The sequence below is a fragment of the Muntiacus reevesi genome, chromosome 2 (genome assembly GCF_963930625.1).
Source record: "Muntiacus reevesi chromosome 2, mMunRee1.1, whole genome shotgun sequence".
Lineage (NCBI taxonomy): Eukaryota > Metazoa > Chordata > Mammalia > Artiodactyla > Cervidae > Muntiacus > Muntiacus reevesi.
Window position 1 is genome coordinate 124,654,574 of NC_089250.1, and position 19,882 is coordinate 124,674,455.

The following is a 19,882-nucleotide window of genomic DNA, read 5'->3' on the forward strand; positions in this document are numbered from 1 at the left end:
AAGGCCTGGGAGAAAGCCCCACAGGGTCCCACTCAGTTTCAGTAACTTTAGATTTTGTGAAGATGTTTCTTGAAGACAAGTTCAACTAAGTCACGTGCACTACTTAAAAATTGGCACACACAATTTTGGGATCAACTCTATGTACCATAATATACAAAGCCATATGTTAAAAAAAATACCAATGACCATATTTAATACAAGAACACTGATGTTTAGTTTCACTGACTCCTGTTACTTCCAAGGAAATTCTGGATTCTACCAAGTAGAAACATGACTGATTACTACTGAGAATTCAAGCATCTGCAAAGAAACGAGTTTACCTGTTACCTTTGCCAATTTCCAACTATGTCTGCCTATGTGTGTGTGTGTGTGTGTGTGTGTGTATATAAACTATTCCTGTCTTATTTTATTGCTCCTAATTATCTTTTTTCATATTTTTTTCTAAATCAGCAATGAAATGCAAAGTTACTGGTCTGTCTTTGAAGAATATTACATAAACAAAAACTTGTCTTCAAATTTTTGCTTTTAAGATTATATAATTTAAAAGAGGATATGATTCTTATTTTTCTCCCCAAAATAGTTTCTTTTGTAACCATATGCCTGGTGATTGAGAATGAAGGAATAAAAATCTTCCCATGCCTTTGATCTACCCTCATTATCACTATTTCTGCCAAGGATGTGTGTTTAGCATTCAAGAGACTTGGCATTATGTGCTCCAATTCCTTCAGTGTCCCCAGTTCAAGTGCTTACCACTCCTTGGTGAGAATTCTGGAACATAACATTTTAAGACATCTTTCATGACAACTTAAAATCTCTTATTAATTTGATCTAAATTTCCACTATTGGTTTCCTTAATGGATTGATTAAATATCCAGGAAGATGAATACAAAAAAGTTACTGTCCCTTTATTACTGACCTGGCCCAATTATAATTAAGCAGAATCAACATTCAAAGTTCATTTTGATTGAAAACACAGGAACTGTATTTTCTTAGTATCAGTACTACGATCAAGAAGAAACCCAAGGTCATAATAGTTTTTCCCAGACTGTTATTAGGAGATTAATGTAGCTTAATCACGCCCATTTTACTTTCCAGGCTAAGTAATATTAAATGGTGATTAATTCTTCTTTGAAACTTACAAGTACAATCTGCACATACATGATTTTGAGAATAATTTAATACGTTAACTTTGACATACAACTATATTCTAATGTCAGTTTTAATTGTAAAGAAACAGATCCTTACAAGACCAAAATAACCCACAGGCCATGAGATTGGTTTTTTGTTTTTCCTTTTTTGTTTCAAGAGATGTGCACCACAATGGTTCCACATGTAAGGCAAATGCCGTGAATATGAAAGCTATAGTTTACCACACATCTAGAGCCCAGGGGAGGTGAATTAGATGGAAGTGGTAGTCATTCTAATTAAACAATCAGGAAACATCATGACAAGTTGGTTTGCAGCATCAAAAGTGTCCATTTAAGTGTCTTTTTTCTTAATGATCAGAGGTCCCACGTTGTCTCCAGTTTCTTCATTGTGTTTTGTGTGAGATCCATCACAGAGTGGGAACTAGGAAGAGAAAGAATGTGAAATGTCTAACTGCAAAATCAGTATTATGTTTGGCAGAGTAGGGTGACACTTAATTCACATGTATAACACGACAACTCGGTAGACTTTTCTTGGCTACCTTAGAGATGGTTTTCTGAATGAGCATATGTAAAGTGTACACACTAAGGAGGAAGAAACTGACTTATGGGTAAAACACAGATCATTAACTGCATTTCCATTTGTGATATCTGCTTATGGATGAGAAAAACCTTTTTAATGTTTATGTATTAGTCATATTTCCTTTCTAGTGAGTTGTATCCCTGACCTATCTACTGGAAAGAGTCTAAGTTCATAATTTGTTCAAAATCAATCTGTTCACTATCCTTCTGCTAAACAACTTTATAGCAATTTTTCACCCCAACCCTTTTTAATTTGCTTATTTGTTCATATACTTAATTTCTCTACTTTCATACCAGTAAGTAAGTATTTCCCTTGTTAATATCTGTCATGGAGACTTCTTTCTCCTGGAGATGTGATAAATTTCCATTCGTTTTCAAGATCTCACATTTTAGATAAAACAGACATTTTGGTGTCCAGCGGGAGGAAAACGGACAAAACTAAATATCTAACAAGGTGTTTCCCAAAGTGAGCTCTGTAAACTAAGAAGTCCTGCAAAATATTCTAATTTGGTTTCATTTCGTACACAAAAAACATATACAATTCTCTTGATTCACAACATATACTGTTATTTTAAAGAGTATCTACTATTAAAAACACATATATATGGGGTGGGAGATGGGAGGGGTGGTTCAGGAGGGAAGGGACATATGTATACCTGTAGCTGATTCATGCTGACGTATGGCAGAACCAAAACAATATTGTAAAGCAATTATTCTCCAATAAAAACATACACAGATACACAATTTTAACCTCAAATTTCCCAGGCTGACTGGATTTACAAACACTTCTCCTTTGATGTCCATTATCATCATGTTCTGTGGAATGCAATTTGCAAAATGCTGTTCTAAGAACAGCACTAAGAACCTGTTGCTTCAGTATTATTAGAAGTGGTTACCTCTCAAATTGTTATACCTTTATTCAAAATTTTATCAAAATTAAGTCTACATATAAAGTGTTTATTTATAGGTTCCACATTATCATATTCGTCAGCCTACTATGAGATAATGACTGTGTTTAAAACTGCTTCAATATTAGGCAGGGTTGATTTTCCTTCACATTTCTTCTTTGTTAGAACTTTCCGATTTATCCTTTACCTATTTATTCTTCCAAATAAATTTGAGAGTTTTTGGGCCAAGTCCCATTTTATTTCTCTTCTGTTCTTCATTCTCAGGTCTCATGCATTTTTCTGATAAGAACATTTCTGCTTCATATGTTTTACAGGTATTAAGTATATATTTTCATATCTGACTGTTCTTGATATATATCACATATAAAAATAAATATTTGTGTGTGTGTGCCTGTATATCACTTGTTTTTTGCAAGTATATCCTTCTGTTGTTAAATGATAAAAATAAGAACTCAATAATGTTTTTAGATGTCTCCTCAGGATTTTACAATTATCAGTAAATTATTTTCTTTCCTTCTATATTTTACCTTTGATTTTTATTTCATGTCAAATGATGATACCTAGCATCTTTGTTTTATTCTTTTTGTCTGGAACGTACCTTCACTCTAGAATCTAGCTTCACTGTTTGGTAGAAGGTACACTCTTCCACTGAAGGAGGCTATTTAGAAGAGTAAAGTACTAGGAGTCTTGGTCTGAAGAATAAAATCACCTTATTACTCCATCAAGGATGTATAATTTTCAGTACCTGAAACTAGACAATGATGGTTTATAATCTTTAACTTTGATGAAATGTGTCTAAGACTAAAATAATATTTAGTTGATGTTAAAGAAATTCAATCTTAATTTTACTATCTGTATATAATTCTGAGAGGCAGTAAATTAGTTAAAAACTACCTTGAAAAAAACTCAAGGTATCATCATATTGTAAATTTCTAGATGTAAAGTCTATCCTGGGGTAGCAATACAAATGTGATATATGTGAAATTTATGTTGTTTCTGTCAGTAAGATGTGGCACAGTATATTCATATTAAAAACAAGTCCTTGCAGCAAAAACATGAACCCAAGCTTTCAGGGTTTTCTTGCATGGATGACAAAACAGGCCATACAAAAATCAAATCAAAATCAAATGTATTCCACAGCAAAGAACAGCATTTCAAAGTGACATATATTTAATATACAAACACAGGTGATTTTACAGTGAGTAAAAAGGTTTGCACTGTAAAAAAAAAAAAAACTCCATTTTTATAAATTGGGATCGACATATACACACTATTGTATATAAAATAGATGAACTACTCTGTAATGATTTATACAGGAAAAGAAACTAGAGTGGATATACATATATGTGTAACTGATTCACTCTGCTCTACACCTGAAACTAACACAACATTGTAAATCAGTTATACTCCCCTCCCCTCTCCCAAAGGGCTTCCCTTGTGGCTCAGCTGGTAAAGAATCCACCTGCAATGCAGGAGACCTGGGTTCGATCCCGAAGTTGGGAAGAACCCCTGGAGAAGGCAACAGCTACTCACTGCAGTATTCTGGCCTGGAGAATTCCATGGACTATATAGTCCATGGGGTCACAGAGTCAGACACGACTGAGTGATTTTCACTTACATTTCTCCTCCAAAAAAAAGAGTGACTAAGTAGACCTTGGCTATTTCTTAACTTTTATGCTTTTTAAAAAATATATAAAGCTTTGCATGCCTTTAAAATGTAAACTCAGGATTCAAAATCATTCTGTTCAGAGACACATATATCTTTTAATAGTACTTCCTATATTACCTAACATTAGTCAGAATAATCTCCCAAACTTCATGTGAAGATTAGGCATTCTATATTTATCCATTAGAGATTTCTTATTTTAAGATGATGAAAAGACCTGACTTTTTTTCCCCCACAAACAACAAAGAGCCAAAAGGAGTTATTTCAAGAAAGGATTAACAATTTCATAAGAATATGCTGTATTAATAAAATATATTTATTAAAATTAACTTATATTTCTGAATACAGTATAAACTAATGAATGGTAATTATTGGTACAAAAATTCAAGTGGCAAATTATCTGACAATATTTGTGTTTTTCAGAAAGTGTCTCATTTCATTTTTAACCTTTCTGTGCAGGAGAAAGAAAACATGTGGTGGATATATACTTTTGAGTATAATCTAGGAAGTACAGCAGTTTTTGTATTAAATAATAATATAATGAAAACATGAATTTTATTAGCCCTCTTTCATTTAAAATTTTAAATGTGTTAAAAATGTCAAGCAAAGGGCTGAAATTAAAAAAAAACCCACAAAGGGTATATTTAACTCAGTTCATGTAGTACTAATACTTAAAAGAATCAGAAAACTGATGAGGAGAAAATGTTTAGCTCACAGATGATTCTAAATTTGTTCTAAGATGTCACTGTTTTTTATTAACAAATCCTGGAGAAAATTTTGAGAATTAAATTGGCTGAATTCTCTGTATGTTCAGAAAATATCCTGTCATTTGTTACCCAATTAGAAAATTACAAATCCCAAACAGCTTTACAACTAGAGAAGACAGGGTGTGGAGAAGAGATGGGAATAAATGTTTAGGGGAAAAAAACTCTAGAGATCCTTGTTCTCCTCTTGGAAAGTTAGCAAACTCAGCAGGATGTTCATAAGAAAACACAAAATGTGTTTCTTCTTAATGGTTGGTTCTTCTAATGGTTGCTAACAGAAATTAAGCTGTTTCTATTTTTAGGGAGATTCAACATGGAGATAAATAAATACTCCTTATTGAATTATCTATCCTACTTGTAAAAATTAAAAAAAAAAATTGAATCTTCCTTCTCCAAACTCTGTATTTTTAGTTAGAGTTTGGATTATAATTTCCAAGGAACCTGCCTGGGGCCATTTGGCTCATTACCATAAATTGTTCTGAGGAATGAACTTGCTTTGGTAGAGAAAGAAAATAAAAGCAATGAGATCTTTCAGACTACAAGAGAGAATATGACATTTTATACTATTCTTATGTACTTAACTTTAGCAAAGTTAAGCATAAGATAATAGGAAAATACATAAGAAAAAATTAAGACTTTATAAGACTGTCTTCATATGGATTGAGCAAGTGATGTAACCAATGTTTAGAATATCGTGTCTGTGAAGAAAGGTAGTCAGTGCAACGCACCTCTAGCCATTAATGGGATGGAGACTTTCCATAATCACACCCCAGCCCCCCAAATCAGAAACAAACCCACCACAAATTCTGAAGTTGTAAAGCAAAGAAAATGATTCTCCAGTTACATTTCATTTCAGTTTCAGCTGAGCTCCTGATAAGAACTGGCTCATCTTTCCTCTTATTTCTTGGTCTGCTTTCTCCTTCGGTCCTTGTTCAAACACTGAGTAACTGATGTAACCTATTGGAGGTGTGTAGGGGGTGGGGATCTCGTAAGACTGCTGAACTCTGTTCCCTCTGATATCAAGGTTCCTTCACCTTGTCTTGAAAGACTGTTTCTTGTTAAGGCCGAGTCTCAAATCACTGCTTGTACTCTTGTTTCCTTCCACCCTCTCAACACACCACTGTCTCAGATGGGATTTCTCCCTGTAGTTGTTTTAATCATTTCCTCTGTAGTGGCTCCTTTTCCTCTCACTTTACTTAGGGATAGCCCTCTTGTGAAATACTATGAAACAGGCCAGTTTCTGAAGAGCAGAGCCAAACCAGTGGGATGGGGTGTGGGTGGGAAGAGAGGAGCATGCATGTTAAAAGCATGTAATTTCTGAACATGGCTAAGAGATCTGATTCATTAGGTCTGAGAAAACTGCTCAAAATGTTAGAAACACCCAACAGATTACTAGTGACTGTACCTTAAGAATGAATTAGAGGAGAGATGGACAAATGAAGAGTATGGGATTAACAGATATAAACTACCACACATAAAAAATACATAAGCAATATGGATTTACCATAGAGCACAGAGAATTATATCCAATATCTTGTAATAACCTATAATGGAATATAATCAGCAAAAACTCCCCAAAACTGAATCACTACACTTTAAACTTTTTATTTTGTATTGGGGTATAGCTGATTAACAAGCAGGGTTGTGATAGCTTCAGCTGAATAGCAAAGGGACCCAGCCAAACATATACATTGAAACCTACACAATACTGTAAACTGACTATACTTCGATAAAAAAAGAATAAATTAAAATTGAATTAGCTTTTATCACATGCAACTTTTTTTTTTTGGATAGGAGTTTAAATTTTGTTATATTATTAATATTATAAAAACAACTGGTTTATATGAAGAAAAACTACTGAATATAAACTCAATATAGCCATCTAATCAAAGTTATCGGTTACAAGTCTTCTGTGCATAGACATGTAAATATATGACTTGGCACCTGTGTGACAACCTTAAGAACCTCAGGAATGTGTGGACTTTCCAAAAGTTTCTGGAGAGCAAGCACATCCACTAATTTGAAAAGCATGCAAAGTGATCTCTGAATTCACTCATGTGGGAATAAAAAGTGCCCAAGCTTCAGTGAAAATTTAGAACTGACAAATCATAGATGCAAAGAGGATTAATAATGACATAAAAGGCTAGCTTAAAAAGAAAGAAGACATTGAGAAAATTGAAACATTTAAACCATTAGCTTGTGTCCATTTGTGATTTTTCCTGAAATACTTGAGATTTTAGTTTGTAAAAGTCCATATTTGAAAAAAAAAGTCCATATTTGCTTTACTGACCCTTTGTTGCTGTTTTTCAGTCGCTTAGTCGTGTCCAACTCTTTGTGATCCCATGGACTGCAGCATGCCAGGCTCCTCTGTCCTTCACCATCTCCTGGAGTTTGCTCAAATTCATGTCCATTGAGTTGGTGATGCTATCTAACCATCTCATCCTACGCCACACCCTTCTCCTTTTGCCTTCAGTCTTTCTCAGTATCAGGGTTAATTCCAATGAGTTGTGTCTTTGCATAAGGTGTCCAAAGTATTGGAGCTTCAGTTTCAGCATCCGTCTTTCAAATGAATCTTCAGGGTTTATTTCCTTTAAGATCAACCGGTTCGATCTCCTTGCAGTCCAAACAACCAACCAAAGAAAACACTCTTTACTTGGCTTCACTCAAGCAGTCATTGTATTTCTTTTTCTTTCCATTCAGTGTCATATTTACACATTCATACTGTAACCAACTTGGACACAGCTCCTATTCTAATTATTCTGTCCAAATGATGCCAAAAGGTCAATTGCTTAATTGCTTAACCCCACAGTCTTAGTATACTAGTCTATTCACCTTCTTGTCTTTTGCACATGCTGACGTTCGTAACAAAATCTTCTTTGAAATCTTTCTCTTTTTCACACTGAAGCCATGGTATTCTTAGTTTACATTTAACTCTGGTGTCCATTTCACCTCCTTTTTTTGGCTCTTTTTCCTTTTTAGAAGATGCAGAAAATTCTCCAAAGATTTCTTACTTAGCCCTTCCTTGATTCTTATCTGTATCAAGGATCTGCTGCACTCCTACCCTTGACTCACAGGTCTGCTGATTGCCATCTCCAACCCTGATGTCTCAACTTTAGTCCCACACTTCAGACTGTCTGCTGAATGTTTCCATTCAAATGTCACCTCAATGTCACTCTTTGAAATTGCACTCTTCATTGGTGTGCTGAAAAATCAGCCATTCACTCCGAATCCCTTATTTCCATTGATGGTACCATCTCGTCTAACCCTACAATCCTATCTTAAGCAAGACACTTCAGTGAGCTTCAGTTTTCCTCCCTCACTCTTCTGCACAAATCATTCACAGCTAATCCTTCCTTCACTGGCTAATCCTTCCTTCAAAATGTTTCATGTATCTGTTCATTTTTCTTCATTCCCACAGTAAGCACTCTGGTTTAGGTATAACTTTATGTCTGAACTCCCTGACAGGGAGCGCCCCCATGTTGGGAGGCAAACTCCTTGCGAAGGTGAAACAGGAGGGAAGGGGGCAGTGCACAATCTTGAAAAGAATGACGTAGTCCAAGGACATGACATAAACTGATTAGAACCAAACAGGTCCAAGATGATGAACAAGTCGACTTCCACTAGAACTTAAGCCCCCATGTAAGATCACTGTAATGCTGCGTTCCAGTCCCCACCACATGGGTTCAAGTCCCAGCCACGTGGGCTACAGTCCCAAGCAGGTTTCTCGCTGGGTTCGAGACCCAGAACATGGGTTCAAGTTCCAGTTTGAGGTGAACTGTTTCCTTGGTACTTAAGATTTTTGATTCGGATTTATTGTTTCGAGGAAGGAGGTGCAAGGACCAGACTAGAGTCTTCACTGATTCATCTTCCCAGGGGGCAATGGAACTCCTATGGATATCACTGTTTTTCCAGAAAATTCAAGCCTACAGTGTAACAAGCTCTTCCTTTTATTTAAAAAGTACCCATAGTGCACCAACTATACTTATCTATGACACCTGTTTCACTATTTAAGTGTTCCCACGCATGTATCTAGTAATAGAAGCTAAATGAACTATTTAAGATCACTGACTAAAGAACCAATACAACTCTGGACTTAGAAATTCCTTAATTTCTAAAGATATTACTTTTTATATCTTGGTGAGCAACTACAGAATGAAACCTATTATAGGTGTTAATTAAAAAAAAAACAGATCTAGTCTATAGAATATTACTGAGGATTATTTTCTAGCAACCTCAATAGTATGTATAAACAATCCCACACTCCAAATGAACAGTGCTCTTCTGAAGGAACAATTTGTTGTAATGGGACTATTAATTTTTGGTTCATATTCCGTATGTTCATCAAGCAGTTTTCAAGCAGAATGACATAATCTAAGTGGTCTATCACCATTGGATTATAAACATCAACTGCAGCCAGAGAAGGGGTTAAGTAGAATATGCTTTCTAGTACCTGGTATGTGACTTCTTTCTTATCTGCAACATGTAATTTGTGATAATGGCTTTCTACTGTGGGACAAGGTCCCTGATACAGCTTGCTTTCAGAAATAGATACATCATTTTTATTGTCTATGTTCTTAGGCCTGATGGTGTCAAATCTATTTTATTTAAATGCTAAATAGTGGAAGTACACACAGTATGTCATCATATTTCTTTAAATATACCAGAAATTCTTAAGTCATTCAATGTATGAAGCTTTTCAAGATGAACTTAGAAGAACATTTTACCATCTTTAGGTCACTAGCTGTCATCACTATCTAGAAGCTGTAGGTATCACAGAGAAAGTTCCAAATGGAACTTGATAAAATGCAATTCTCAGAAAAGAAAAAAAGATACAAAAAAATCTCGGGTTAGATATTCAAATGTAGGAGTTGCAACTTAAAGAAAACTTAGGATACAGGGTCCGTACATATGTACTAGGTAAAAAATCTTCAGGGGCAATTTTCTAACAGTTTCTCTTGGTATTTCTTTTTTTTTAAACTAGCATTTAATTTTTGTTTAAAAAAAAACTTTTTATTTTCTGTTGAGGTATAAAGCAAAGTAAAGTGAGTCACTCAGTCATGTCTGACTCCTTGCGACTCCAAGGACTGTACAGTCCACAGAATTCTCCAGGCCAGAACACTGGAGTGGGCAGTAGACTTTCCCTTCTCCAGGGGATCTTCCCAACCCACGGATTGAACCCAGGTCTCCTGCATTGTAGGTAGATTCTTTACCAGCTGAGCCACAAGAGAAGCTTAAGAATACTGGAATGGGTAGCCTACCCCTTCTCCAGGGCCTCTTCCTGACCCAGGAATCGAATCCAGGTCTCCTGCATTGCAGGAGTATTCTTTACCAACAGAGCTACTAGCTGATTAACAAACAGTGTTGTGATAGTTTCAGGTGAATCTCTAGATATTTCCAAATCTTGTCCTAGAATCTAGGAGCTTGAAATCCCAAGAGGAAAAAAAAAAAAAAAAAAAAGAACCTCTTCTATTTCTCTTTGTATTTATTTATTATTTTATTTAATTTTTTGTTTCTCTTTTCATTTAGGCTGCATACTCCTTTTCCTGGGATAGTGGACACTAAGACACACTTGGGGAGGAAATTCTAAACATAAGCAAAGGAATTTTTCCCTCTTCTTTGGCAAAAAATATGGTTACATTCACCTAACTCAATGAGGGTGTGATGTAACTTTACTGCATGGTGGTTATACATTTCAGTAAATATATTTCTGAAGAGTACACAGAAAATAGAGAAAACAGAGATTCCATTAAAAAGAGAAAGAAAAGAAGAAGGGGTGGTGATGGTGTAGTTGCTAAGTCATGTCTGATTCTTTCGACCCAATGGACTGCAGCCCACCAGACTCCTCCATCCATGGGACTTTCCAGGCAAGAATACTGGAATGGGTTGGCATTTCCTTCTCCAAGGGATCATCCCGAGGAGGACTCCAGGTCTCCTGCATTGCAGGTGGATTCTTTACTGATTGAGACACCAGGGAAGCCCAAAGAACAGATAAATCTTAACAATTCTTGATGATGCCAGCTTGACAGAATAGTTTAAAAAGAAATGTTACATAAACATGACATTGACATGAAGGACTTGTTTCTCTTACCTTTTTGGACCTCCAACAACGGCAGTACACGGCTTTATCTCCCAAATCCTCCATGTCAAAAGCATGTACTACCTTGGGGTTATCTTTCTGGATGTGAGGGTTTACCATAGATTTGCTGCGATGATCTTTAACATAAAATCTTTTGTAAGCTAGATAACCAATAGCAGCTGTTCCAGCAGCAATGGTAACAGCAGCGATCCATTCAACTAGAGTAGGGAAGGAAAACAGGAATAATTATTAAAACCAAAATGCATACTAATAATCTAACAAGAACGTTCAGGAAATCCAAGTTTTGAGTATTAAGCATCCCACAAAGGTTTTTAATGTTAACAAAATGATCAGAACACACTGGTGTAGTAGTCCCTTGTTAAAACTTTCCCCAGCCCTTACTGAGGCAATTGTATATTTTCTATTGAGTGACGTTAGCTAAATTAAGATATAAGAGAGAAATGTAAAAATTATTCCATGGTTGGAGAAGGCTTAGTAATCATTTAAAAGTGTTCATAAATAGATTTAAAGTAACCTGTGAGCCTGTACATACCTATTGCTTAAAAAATAAAAAGGCAAAATAACTCTGATACATAACGAAATTCAGATTACAAAGAAGGCCATAAAAATTCAGGTTACAAACAAGACCCACTTATCCCTCTTACTATCAGGAGGTGATTATGTTAACAAATCAGAGTTCATTTAAATAGTAGGTCCTTTAGTCATTTAAAAATGAATAACCTCAAAGAGAAATGCTATCCAAAGAAAAAGCAAGAAGGGACAAATAAAATTAAACCAACCCTTAATAGTTAACATTCAAAGGAATATATCCAGCAGTATTCTAGTCTTCAAGTCATGCAAATTTTTTTGTTTGCTTTTTAATTTCAAAGTGTCTCATTAAAATAAAAACCAGAATATACTAATTTCATAGAAAACATAATATAATTACAGTTAGATTCTCCTTTAATAAATTCTAAATTTCCATGATCCACTAGTGGATGATATGAATTCTCTACAAATTCATTTCACTTTTAATGACTGTTTGTATGGCTAAGTTCCTTCACTGTTCAGCTGAAACTATTACAACATTGTTAATAGACTAAACCCCAATACAGAATGCTTTCAGTGTTTAAAAAAAAAAAATTAATGACATTTTCCTGCCCAATTATTTGCTTGACTAATAGGTCATCTATTTATTCTTTTTTAAAGTAGCTTTTCAAGGATCCCTTGGAAATCCAAGCACTTAAAAACTACCCCAGTTCCAGAGAATTGTGGAGAGAAGAGGGTGCTGCATAGTCTGGTTAGCCTCAGCCTCAGAGGAGAGTTGTCTAGTCCCAGCATGGAATGGACTGCAGGAAGAAGTTGAACAGGGGTCAGGATAAACACACTGGACTGCGTCCCAGCATTTCCTGAGTCAGATCTTCTCAGTGTTTGAAATAAGTTCCCAGACTATCAAGTAAAGCCCTAGAGAGATAAGTACAAAAAACACATTCCAAAGCCAAATAAAAACATAAAATGAATAATTAACTGTATGGCTTACTTGCACTACTGAGTCAAATTTCTTATTATTGTACTAATGTGAGTAATCACTGAATCTAATTGTACCTTACATAAAATTGGAGCTCATTCTTACAAAACTCTAATGGAAGGAAACAAGCATCCTACACTTAGTTTCTTTTATCTTAGTCTTCTCTTCTAGCTTGTTTAATAATCTAGCTTTTATCAAGTGTTTCTAATTAGCATGTTCCTTGGCTCCTGTTTTCAACCACAGTATTTTTCTCTGCGAAAAAATTTAGTTTGTTTTTCTGGCAACATAACTCTTCTATTCCTCCCTGCTATAATCCCCTAAAACAAACATTAACTTTATACCCTTCCCATGTGCTGCATGACTGAGAAAAGTTAATGAGTCATTTGAGAGTTTCAAACCTTTGGCCTCATTGAAAGATATTTTCAGCTACACACCTTGTATAGATTTGTCTTGAATGTTATGTCTCATTAATCAAAAATTTTTACAAAATTTCTTTCTGTATTATAAATGTTATTTTTTTCCCTCAGTGATAAAGGATATATATTTTTTGTTTCTGGTGCCACTGTACATCTCATGGAATCTTAGTTCCCTGACCAGGGATTGAACCCAGGCCCATGGCAATAAAGGCATGGAGTCCTAACTGCTGGATTGCTGGACAGTTTCCTGCCTTGAATTTTACCTGCTTCATAGTATCATTCTGTGGCAAATCCAAGCAGGGCTAACACTAGCTCTGATTTCTAGTTTGATTCAAGATCTTCCTTTCTGACGCATTTTTTCAATCATGGAATTCCCTTGAAAAAATGTCAGGAGGTATGGGAATCCACTTCTTAGCTAAGGGAAAGCCACTCTGAATAGCTAATTACCCATCGCAAAATGGGCTAACATAGAGCTTTGAATATATTCAATTATGTCTTCTGAATGTTGAATCCTTACAGCAAACTTAAAAGTGGGAAACAGCCAAAAGACTGAAATAAAATGACTCCCTAAATGCTGTTGATCTTAGTTACTCCTTACTTTTGAGGTGAAATTTGAAGTATTGCTAACATATTTGTTTTAATGGTGCCTACATAGTACATGAAGGTCTGAGATTGAAAAAGAACTACAATAGGCTAGGATTAATTTGTCTCAAAACATGTACTCTGTTACCCTAACCCAAGGAGGGTCACTTATGACAGTGTATAAATTTCACGGCACCATATGTGTGCTAGGGAAATGGCTTTGCATTTGCTCCAATGAGTTTGAAAGAATCATACAGTCAGATAAGGTCTTAAGAAAACAACTTCCATCCCTCCCTCCTTCCCAAATTCTAATTCTCTAACCTCATTAGAGACAAATGTAAACGTTCCCAGAATAAGAAAAATGTTGCTGTTTTATCATTTCATTACTGCAGCCTGAATCAGTCTTTCTGGCAAAAAGCTATGGATGCCACTGGCAACTCTAGGAAAAAGAGAGAAAAGGGAACTATATGGAGATAGACAAGAATAATGATGGTTTCAAGTCAACAATTACAATGGACAAAGAATTGAAAACTCAAGACAGTAAACAGATAAAAGCAATAAGCAAAACCCAAGTCACATTTAGCTCTTGATAGTGTATACATCTATGAAGAACAGACACAATCTCAGGGTAAACAAGGGATTTTATCAAGACCTAATTTCTAAAGATATTTCAGTTGGCACCTTTTAGACATTCTTTCAAAATTGGGGTCCAGAAATATCCTCAGCTTTATTTCTGCCTCTTCTAGTTATCCTTACTTCCCTTTTTTGTATACCTCTCTCAAAGTACAGTAGTCCTATAGTTAGATCAAATGCTTATTTTGCTTAACAATGCTTTTTATCTATACAAGTATCATATGTGCCAATACAGAAAAGACAAAAAATACATTTCGAAATAATCCTTCCCTTTCCTACTCTTCCCTTGGCTTAAATTCTTTGTATATAATCTTTGGTTTTCTTAGTATTAATTACAGATAGAGAAAACATCAACTTATTCCCAAATCCCACACCCTCATTTATAACTCATTTCTTAACTTTTCTTTACTGTGGGAATCATTTGCTTTAACCCAAGACAGAAACCTCACCCTGCTTCTTTTCCTTTAGCCCCTTGGCCCCAAACTGTCCTCTCCTGACCAGTGTCAACTGCCATGGAATCAGAATGTACCCTCCGCCTCAGGAGACGGGGAGGGGAGCTGGGCTTGAATCTCTGCCTTTCTCGGGTCTCCCTCAGCTCTGTAGGCTATGCTTGGTAATGTTTTTCTTTCCAGGCCCAGTGTACAGGCAGGGTCCAATGTTAGTTCAATAAAAAGATATAACAGATTCCTAATTTGAATTTGCTACTCCATCTGCCCATCCTACTATCACATTGCTCTCACAAAAATGACTTCTCTATGGCCTCATCTTATCCTTCAGTATCAAAGTGTGGAATTCAAATACTTCCTGAGATTAAAAAGAAAACTTCAGACCAACACAGAAAATAGTGTACTGAACTCCCATTTATCCTCACTCAGCTCCAACAAATATCAATTCTCTGCCAATCTTGTTTCATCGATAGCTCCCAAGTCCCTTCATTATTTATTGCTTATAACCTATAGGAGCTATTGCCTTTATTTGCAGTATGATCTGCACATTCCTTCTCAGACAAAAAACAAATCCTTGAATAGTTACTTTAAATGACTCAATAAATTTATTGAACCCAAGCAGTATTTTTATATGTTGAGATTAAATGGAATGGAGAATTATAGTTAGTTTCAATAAAGGAGACAACAATATAACAGTCAGAAGATTAGGATTGGTTACATGCAGTGTAGTGCTGGTGGCTTCCCTGATGGTTCAGTCGGTAAAAAATCCCCCTGCAACATAGGAGAGCAGGGTTGGAAAGATCCCCTGGAGAAGGAAATGGCAACCACTCCAGTATTCTTGCCTAGAAAATCCCACGGACAGAGGAGTCTGGTGGGCTACAGTCCATGGGGTCGCAAAAAGTCAGACACCACTTGGCAACTAAACCACCACCTCCACTGTAGTGCTCAGGGTTTGGGGTACATAACAAAGCACAAGGCAGACAGCCTAACACCTATTTCATACCTTGAGAGTGAAGTAGAAGGAGAGGTATTAAGGATGGGAGCAGATTCAGTGAGTTTTAGAGACACAGAGGAGCAAGAAGTTTAGTAAACTTCCTAGAAGTAACCTATTGGGTATGAGGAAGAGTCATTCGAGAATGGGACTCTGTAGCAGTGAAAGCTGCTTAATGTTTCTAAAACTGTAATAAATATTTGTTGTCCTATAAAAATGGGCTTTTCAGGTGGCATTAGTGATAAAGAATCTGCCTGCTAATACAGGTGATGCAAGAGTCTCAGGTTCAATCCCTGGGTCAGGAAGATCTCCTGGAGTAGGACATGGCAACCCACCCCAGTATTCTTGCCTGGAAAATTTCAAGGACAGAGTCTATCAAGCCATAGTCCATGGGGTCACAAAGAATTGGACACAACTGAGCACACATACAAACACACACTCACAGACATTACATAAAAAGTATGTTTGGTTTAAGAATGTCAATTATACATCAGTAAGGAAAAAAAAGTGGGTACCAAAAGCCATCTCTCTGACTGGGATTGTTGGATTACAATTCCAATTACTCATCCTCATTGCCTCTCCCAGATTCATGTCCTGACCTGATCTGCATTCATTTTATTTCTAGCTCAACCATTATTTTTTAAAATTTATTTTATTATTCTTATTGTAATTTATTTAATTTTTGGGTGAGGCGAGTGGCATACAGGATCTTAGTTCCCCGACCAAGGACAAATCCCAGGACCCCTGTGTTGGAAGTGAGTGAGTGACAGTCTCTCAGTCGTGTCTGACTCTTTGCAGCGCCAGGGACTGTAGCCCACCAGGCTCTTCTGTCCATGGAATTCTCCAGGCAAGAATACTGGAGTGGGTTGCCATTTTCTTCTCTAGGGGATCTTCCCGACCCAGGTATCAAACACGGGTCTCCAGCATTGCAGGCAGATTCTTTACCATTTGAGCCACCCCAGAAGCTTACTATTAAGAGACACTTCTAAATATAAAGATAGGTCAACTTAAAAAGTATCAGCAGATACATGCTTGACTTTATCTTATACCTATAGACAATATATTAGAATATGTAATGAATCCACACACCTTTTCCAAAGGCATACCTGAAACAGAAGTAGCAATAAAGTTATAAATGTCAATCATCAATCAGATGAAATAATTTAGATGAAGATTTTCTCTAAGAGATTTGCTACTCCATCTGTCCAGAGTCCTAACCACCAGACCCTCAAGGAAGTCTCCCACCCATTATTTCTTTCCCTGAACATAAACCAGAATTCTGCATGCATATACACAACCTTCTATTTTTTATTTAACATTTATTTATATCGCGCTTTGTTGTTATGGTGGGTTTAGTTGCCAAGTCGTGTCTGACTCTTTTGTGACCCCATGGACTGTGGCCCACCAGGTTCCTCTGTCCAGGGCCAAATGCCATCCTATTCCCTTTATAACAATATAATATATACACAAACTATAAAACATATATATAATTCACTTACTTAACTGAGAAAAGACATGATCATCCTCCCCCAAATCAAAAGATTTAAGCTGATTTTCAATCTATAGCAATGAACAGGTTTGGTTTAAAAACAGAGTAGAAGAACTTGAGATCTAGATGGATATTCTATCCCTTGCCACACCACAGTATTTGTGGAAGAAGGCACCCATAGAGGGGTGACTATGGGCCCCTCCCCATAGTCCTCACAACAATCCTTATGCTTTCAGGTGAAATAAAAACTTTCAAAACAAGTTGTGCAAATAACCAGTTCTTCTACACTGCATTAGTAATCTAAAAATGTCATGCGTTATCACTCTCATTCAGTTAGGTAACTTTTGGCTACAAGCGAATTCGGCAATTTATAGAATCTATTCCAAAATTAGGGCACAAGTTATCAGGGATCTGTTATAGAACCTGGCATTAAATGAATCAATAATGCTATTTTAATTAACTTCTGGACAATCTCTTTACCTAACGACTTTTACAGGCAACCAAACCCTGAGGTGTGGCGTTTTATATCTGGGCAAAGGTCACTTCTATCATGCACCGGGTATAATTATTATATTAACAATTATATTACCACTAAGAGTTGCTATAAAGTGAAGCTCCATATTAACTGACTTCTAGAAAGTCCCTTAATTTTAATCGGACCTTCTGTGAAGTAACATTTCAGAAAACTAGGTACCAGCACTAGGGAAGCAAGGTTGAGAAACGTGAAGGCTCAACGAGCTGTTTTCAAATCCTCTCTCCTGGACTACCGCCACGGAGCGCCAGATGCCAGAGGCATAATTGAAAACAAAACAAAACAAAAAAACACCCCCAAACTGGTAAAACTGAAGACTTCCCTTTAAAAAAATGTGCAAAACTAAGATGTGATTAGTCATGCCTCGCTTGAGAGCTGCAGGAAACCCACGTTTTCACTCCACGGTGATTTAAACCTTGAGAAGGGGGAAGGATTTTTTTTTTTTTGCTTTTGTTTTCACCTTTCGTTTTCCCCAAGCCCTGTGACCTAACAGAGAGGAGTTTCAGGGGAGAACAAGAAAAGCTAGCAGAGTAGCGGGATCATTAGGATTTAGGGTTTGGCTAGCTAGGGGAAACGAGGTCTCGACCTGGGTAGATACCTGCATGGCCCCCACGCCATTTATGCCCCGCGATCGTAGCCTGATCTCGCCCCTTCGTCTCAAGCGGCCCGGGGAACCTGCAGGCCGGGGAGTTTTTGCCCTTCTCTATTTCAAGGTTATAGGACTGGCGGGAACGCACGGCAGCAGTATCAGTCCAAGGAGGTGCTGAGTAAGCTGCAACCAACGCGCAGGCCGCCAGGCGCACCCACTCCCATGCCCCACTTCACCTCGTACGCTGGAAGTCACACTCATGGCGCCGTCACTTGCAAGGGTGTGCACAGGACACTGAGCACAAACCGGCTCGCGCGGACAGCAGGACTCAAGGTGCGACAGGCGTACGTCCTAAGGGCACCGACTCCAAGCAGCTAACGCGCAGGCGCCGCGGCTGCCGTCTGCACGTGTGTATTAAGCACCCGGGCTGATACTGAGCATGCGCGGAGCTGAGTCCGGGCCCTCTAGGAAGTGTTGACTACGGATTTTGACAGCCACAAGAGGAGGGAGGAGGAAGAGACCAAGAGAGGTAGCAACTGAGTTTGCGCAAGCCTGAGGGGCTTGGTCCTAGAGCCCAGCGGACCCACCTTTGGAATAGGGAGTCCGGGCCAGGTTTTATGTCTCTCCCAGGTGTGCGGATTTATGGGGGCGGATTGTCTGTGCTGACACAACCCTTGCCATAGTCGGATATCTAAGATTTCACTCCCAAATTTCTTGCTTAGTCTGGTACCTCTAAGACCACGTCTAGTGTTCATTTGAAATGCCAACACAGGAACTGTGGTGTCCCATCCCAGAATCTCCCCCTCGCTCCCAGTGTGCACCGCCCCCCCCCCTTTTTTTTTCCTGATTTCGACACAATTCTCCATCTAATGAGCATCTTGGAACTTGCTCTAAGGGTCCAGTGGGAGAGAGGAAAAAAAAAAATCCGGCTCATTTCTTTTAAAAAACGTTCTCACTTAAAAAAAATTAAGATTATTTCCTATCTTCTACAGTCTGAAATTAGTGTCGGTTTCAAAATTTTCTGAATAAGTTGTTTATAACTTGTTATAAGTTGTTTAGAGGCACCAATTTGGTGAGGAAGATAGGATTACTTAAAAGGGTGTTTCGAAGGCTGGCAGGTTTTACTCCTATTGTATCTTTTCGGAGCGGGTGTTGGAGGGAGGTGATTGCGGTAAAAGGTGGTCTCCCAAGCCACCCAGGGCAACGCTTCTGCCTCCTAACTCTTAACCAGTGACTGACTGCCCTTTAAGACTGCGAGAACCAGACGTCTTTAAGCCGGGGACGCGCTAAAACGCGTACTGAATGAATGAAGGACTAGCCCGTGCAGCACCAAAAGGCCCATCGGGTGGGGGTGAGAAGAGCTCCGCCCGTGCTCGCCCCTTCCAGGTCCTTCCGCTCGCCGGGGCAGCGCCGAGCGCGCGCCCCGCCGCGGGGGTCCCGTCGGGCGGCCTCTGGGCATGCTCAGTAGCGGCGGCTGCCGCGGGTCGCGCAGTAGGAAGCTCGCGGCGGAGGCGGCCGTGCAGGCGTCGCTGACG

The 19,882-nt window shown here is 37.8% G+C and overlaps 1 protein-coding gene across 1 annotated transcript; it reads right to left on the bottom strand.

Moving 5' to 3' along the window:
• Positions 1 to 880: 880 nt before the first annotated feature.
• On the bottom strand, positions 881 to 18,742 carry CISD1 (CDGSH iron sulfur domain 1). Its single transcript, XM_065922829.1, has 3 exons — positions 18,584 to 18,742; positions 11,154 to 11,359; positions 881 to 1,569 (listed from the first exon to the last, which is right to left on the bottom strand). The coding sequence occupies exons 1-3, from the start codon at positions 18,606 to 18,608 to the stop codon at positions 1,480 to 1,482; spliced, it is 321 nt and encodes a 106-aa protein (XP_065778901.1). The 5' UTR covers positions 18,609 to 18,742; the 3' UTR covers positions 881 to 1,479.
• Positions 18,743 to 19,882: the final 1,140 nt, after the last annotated feature.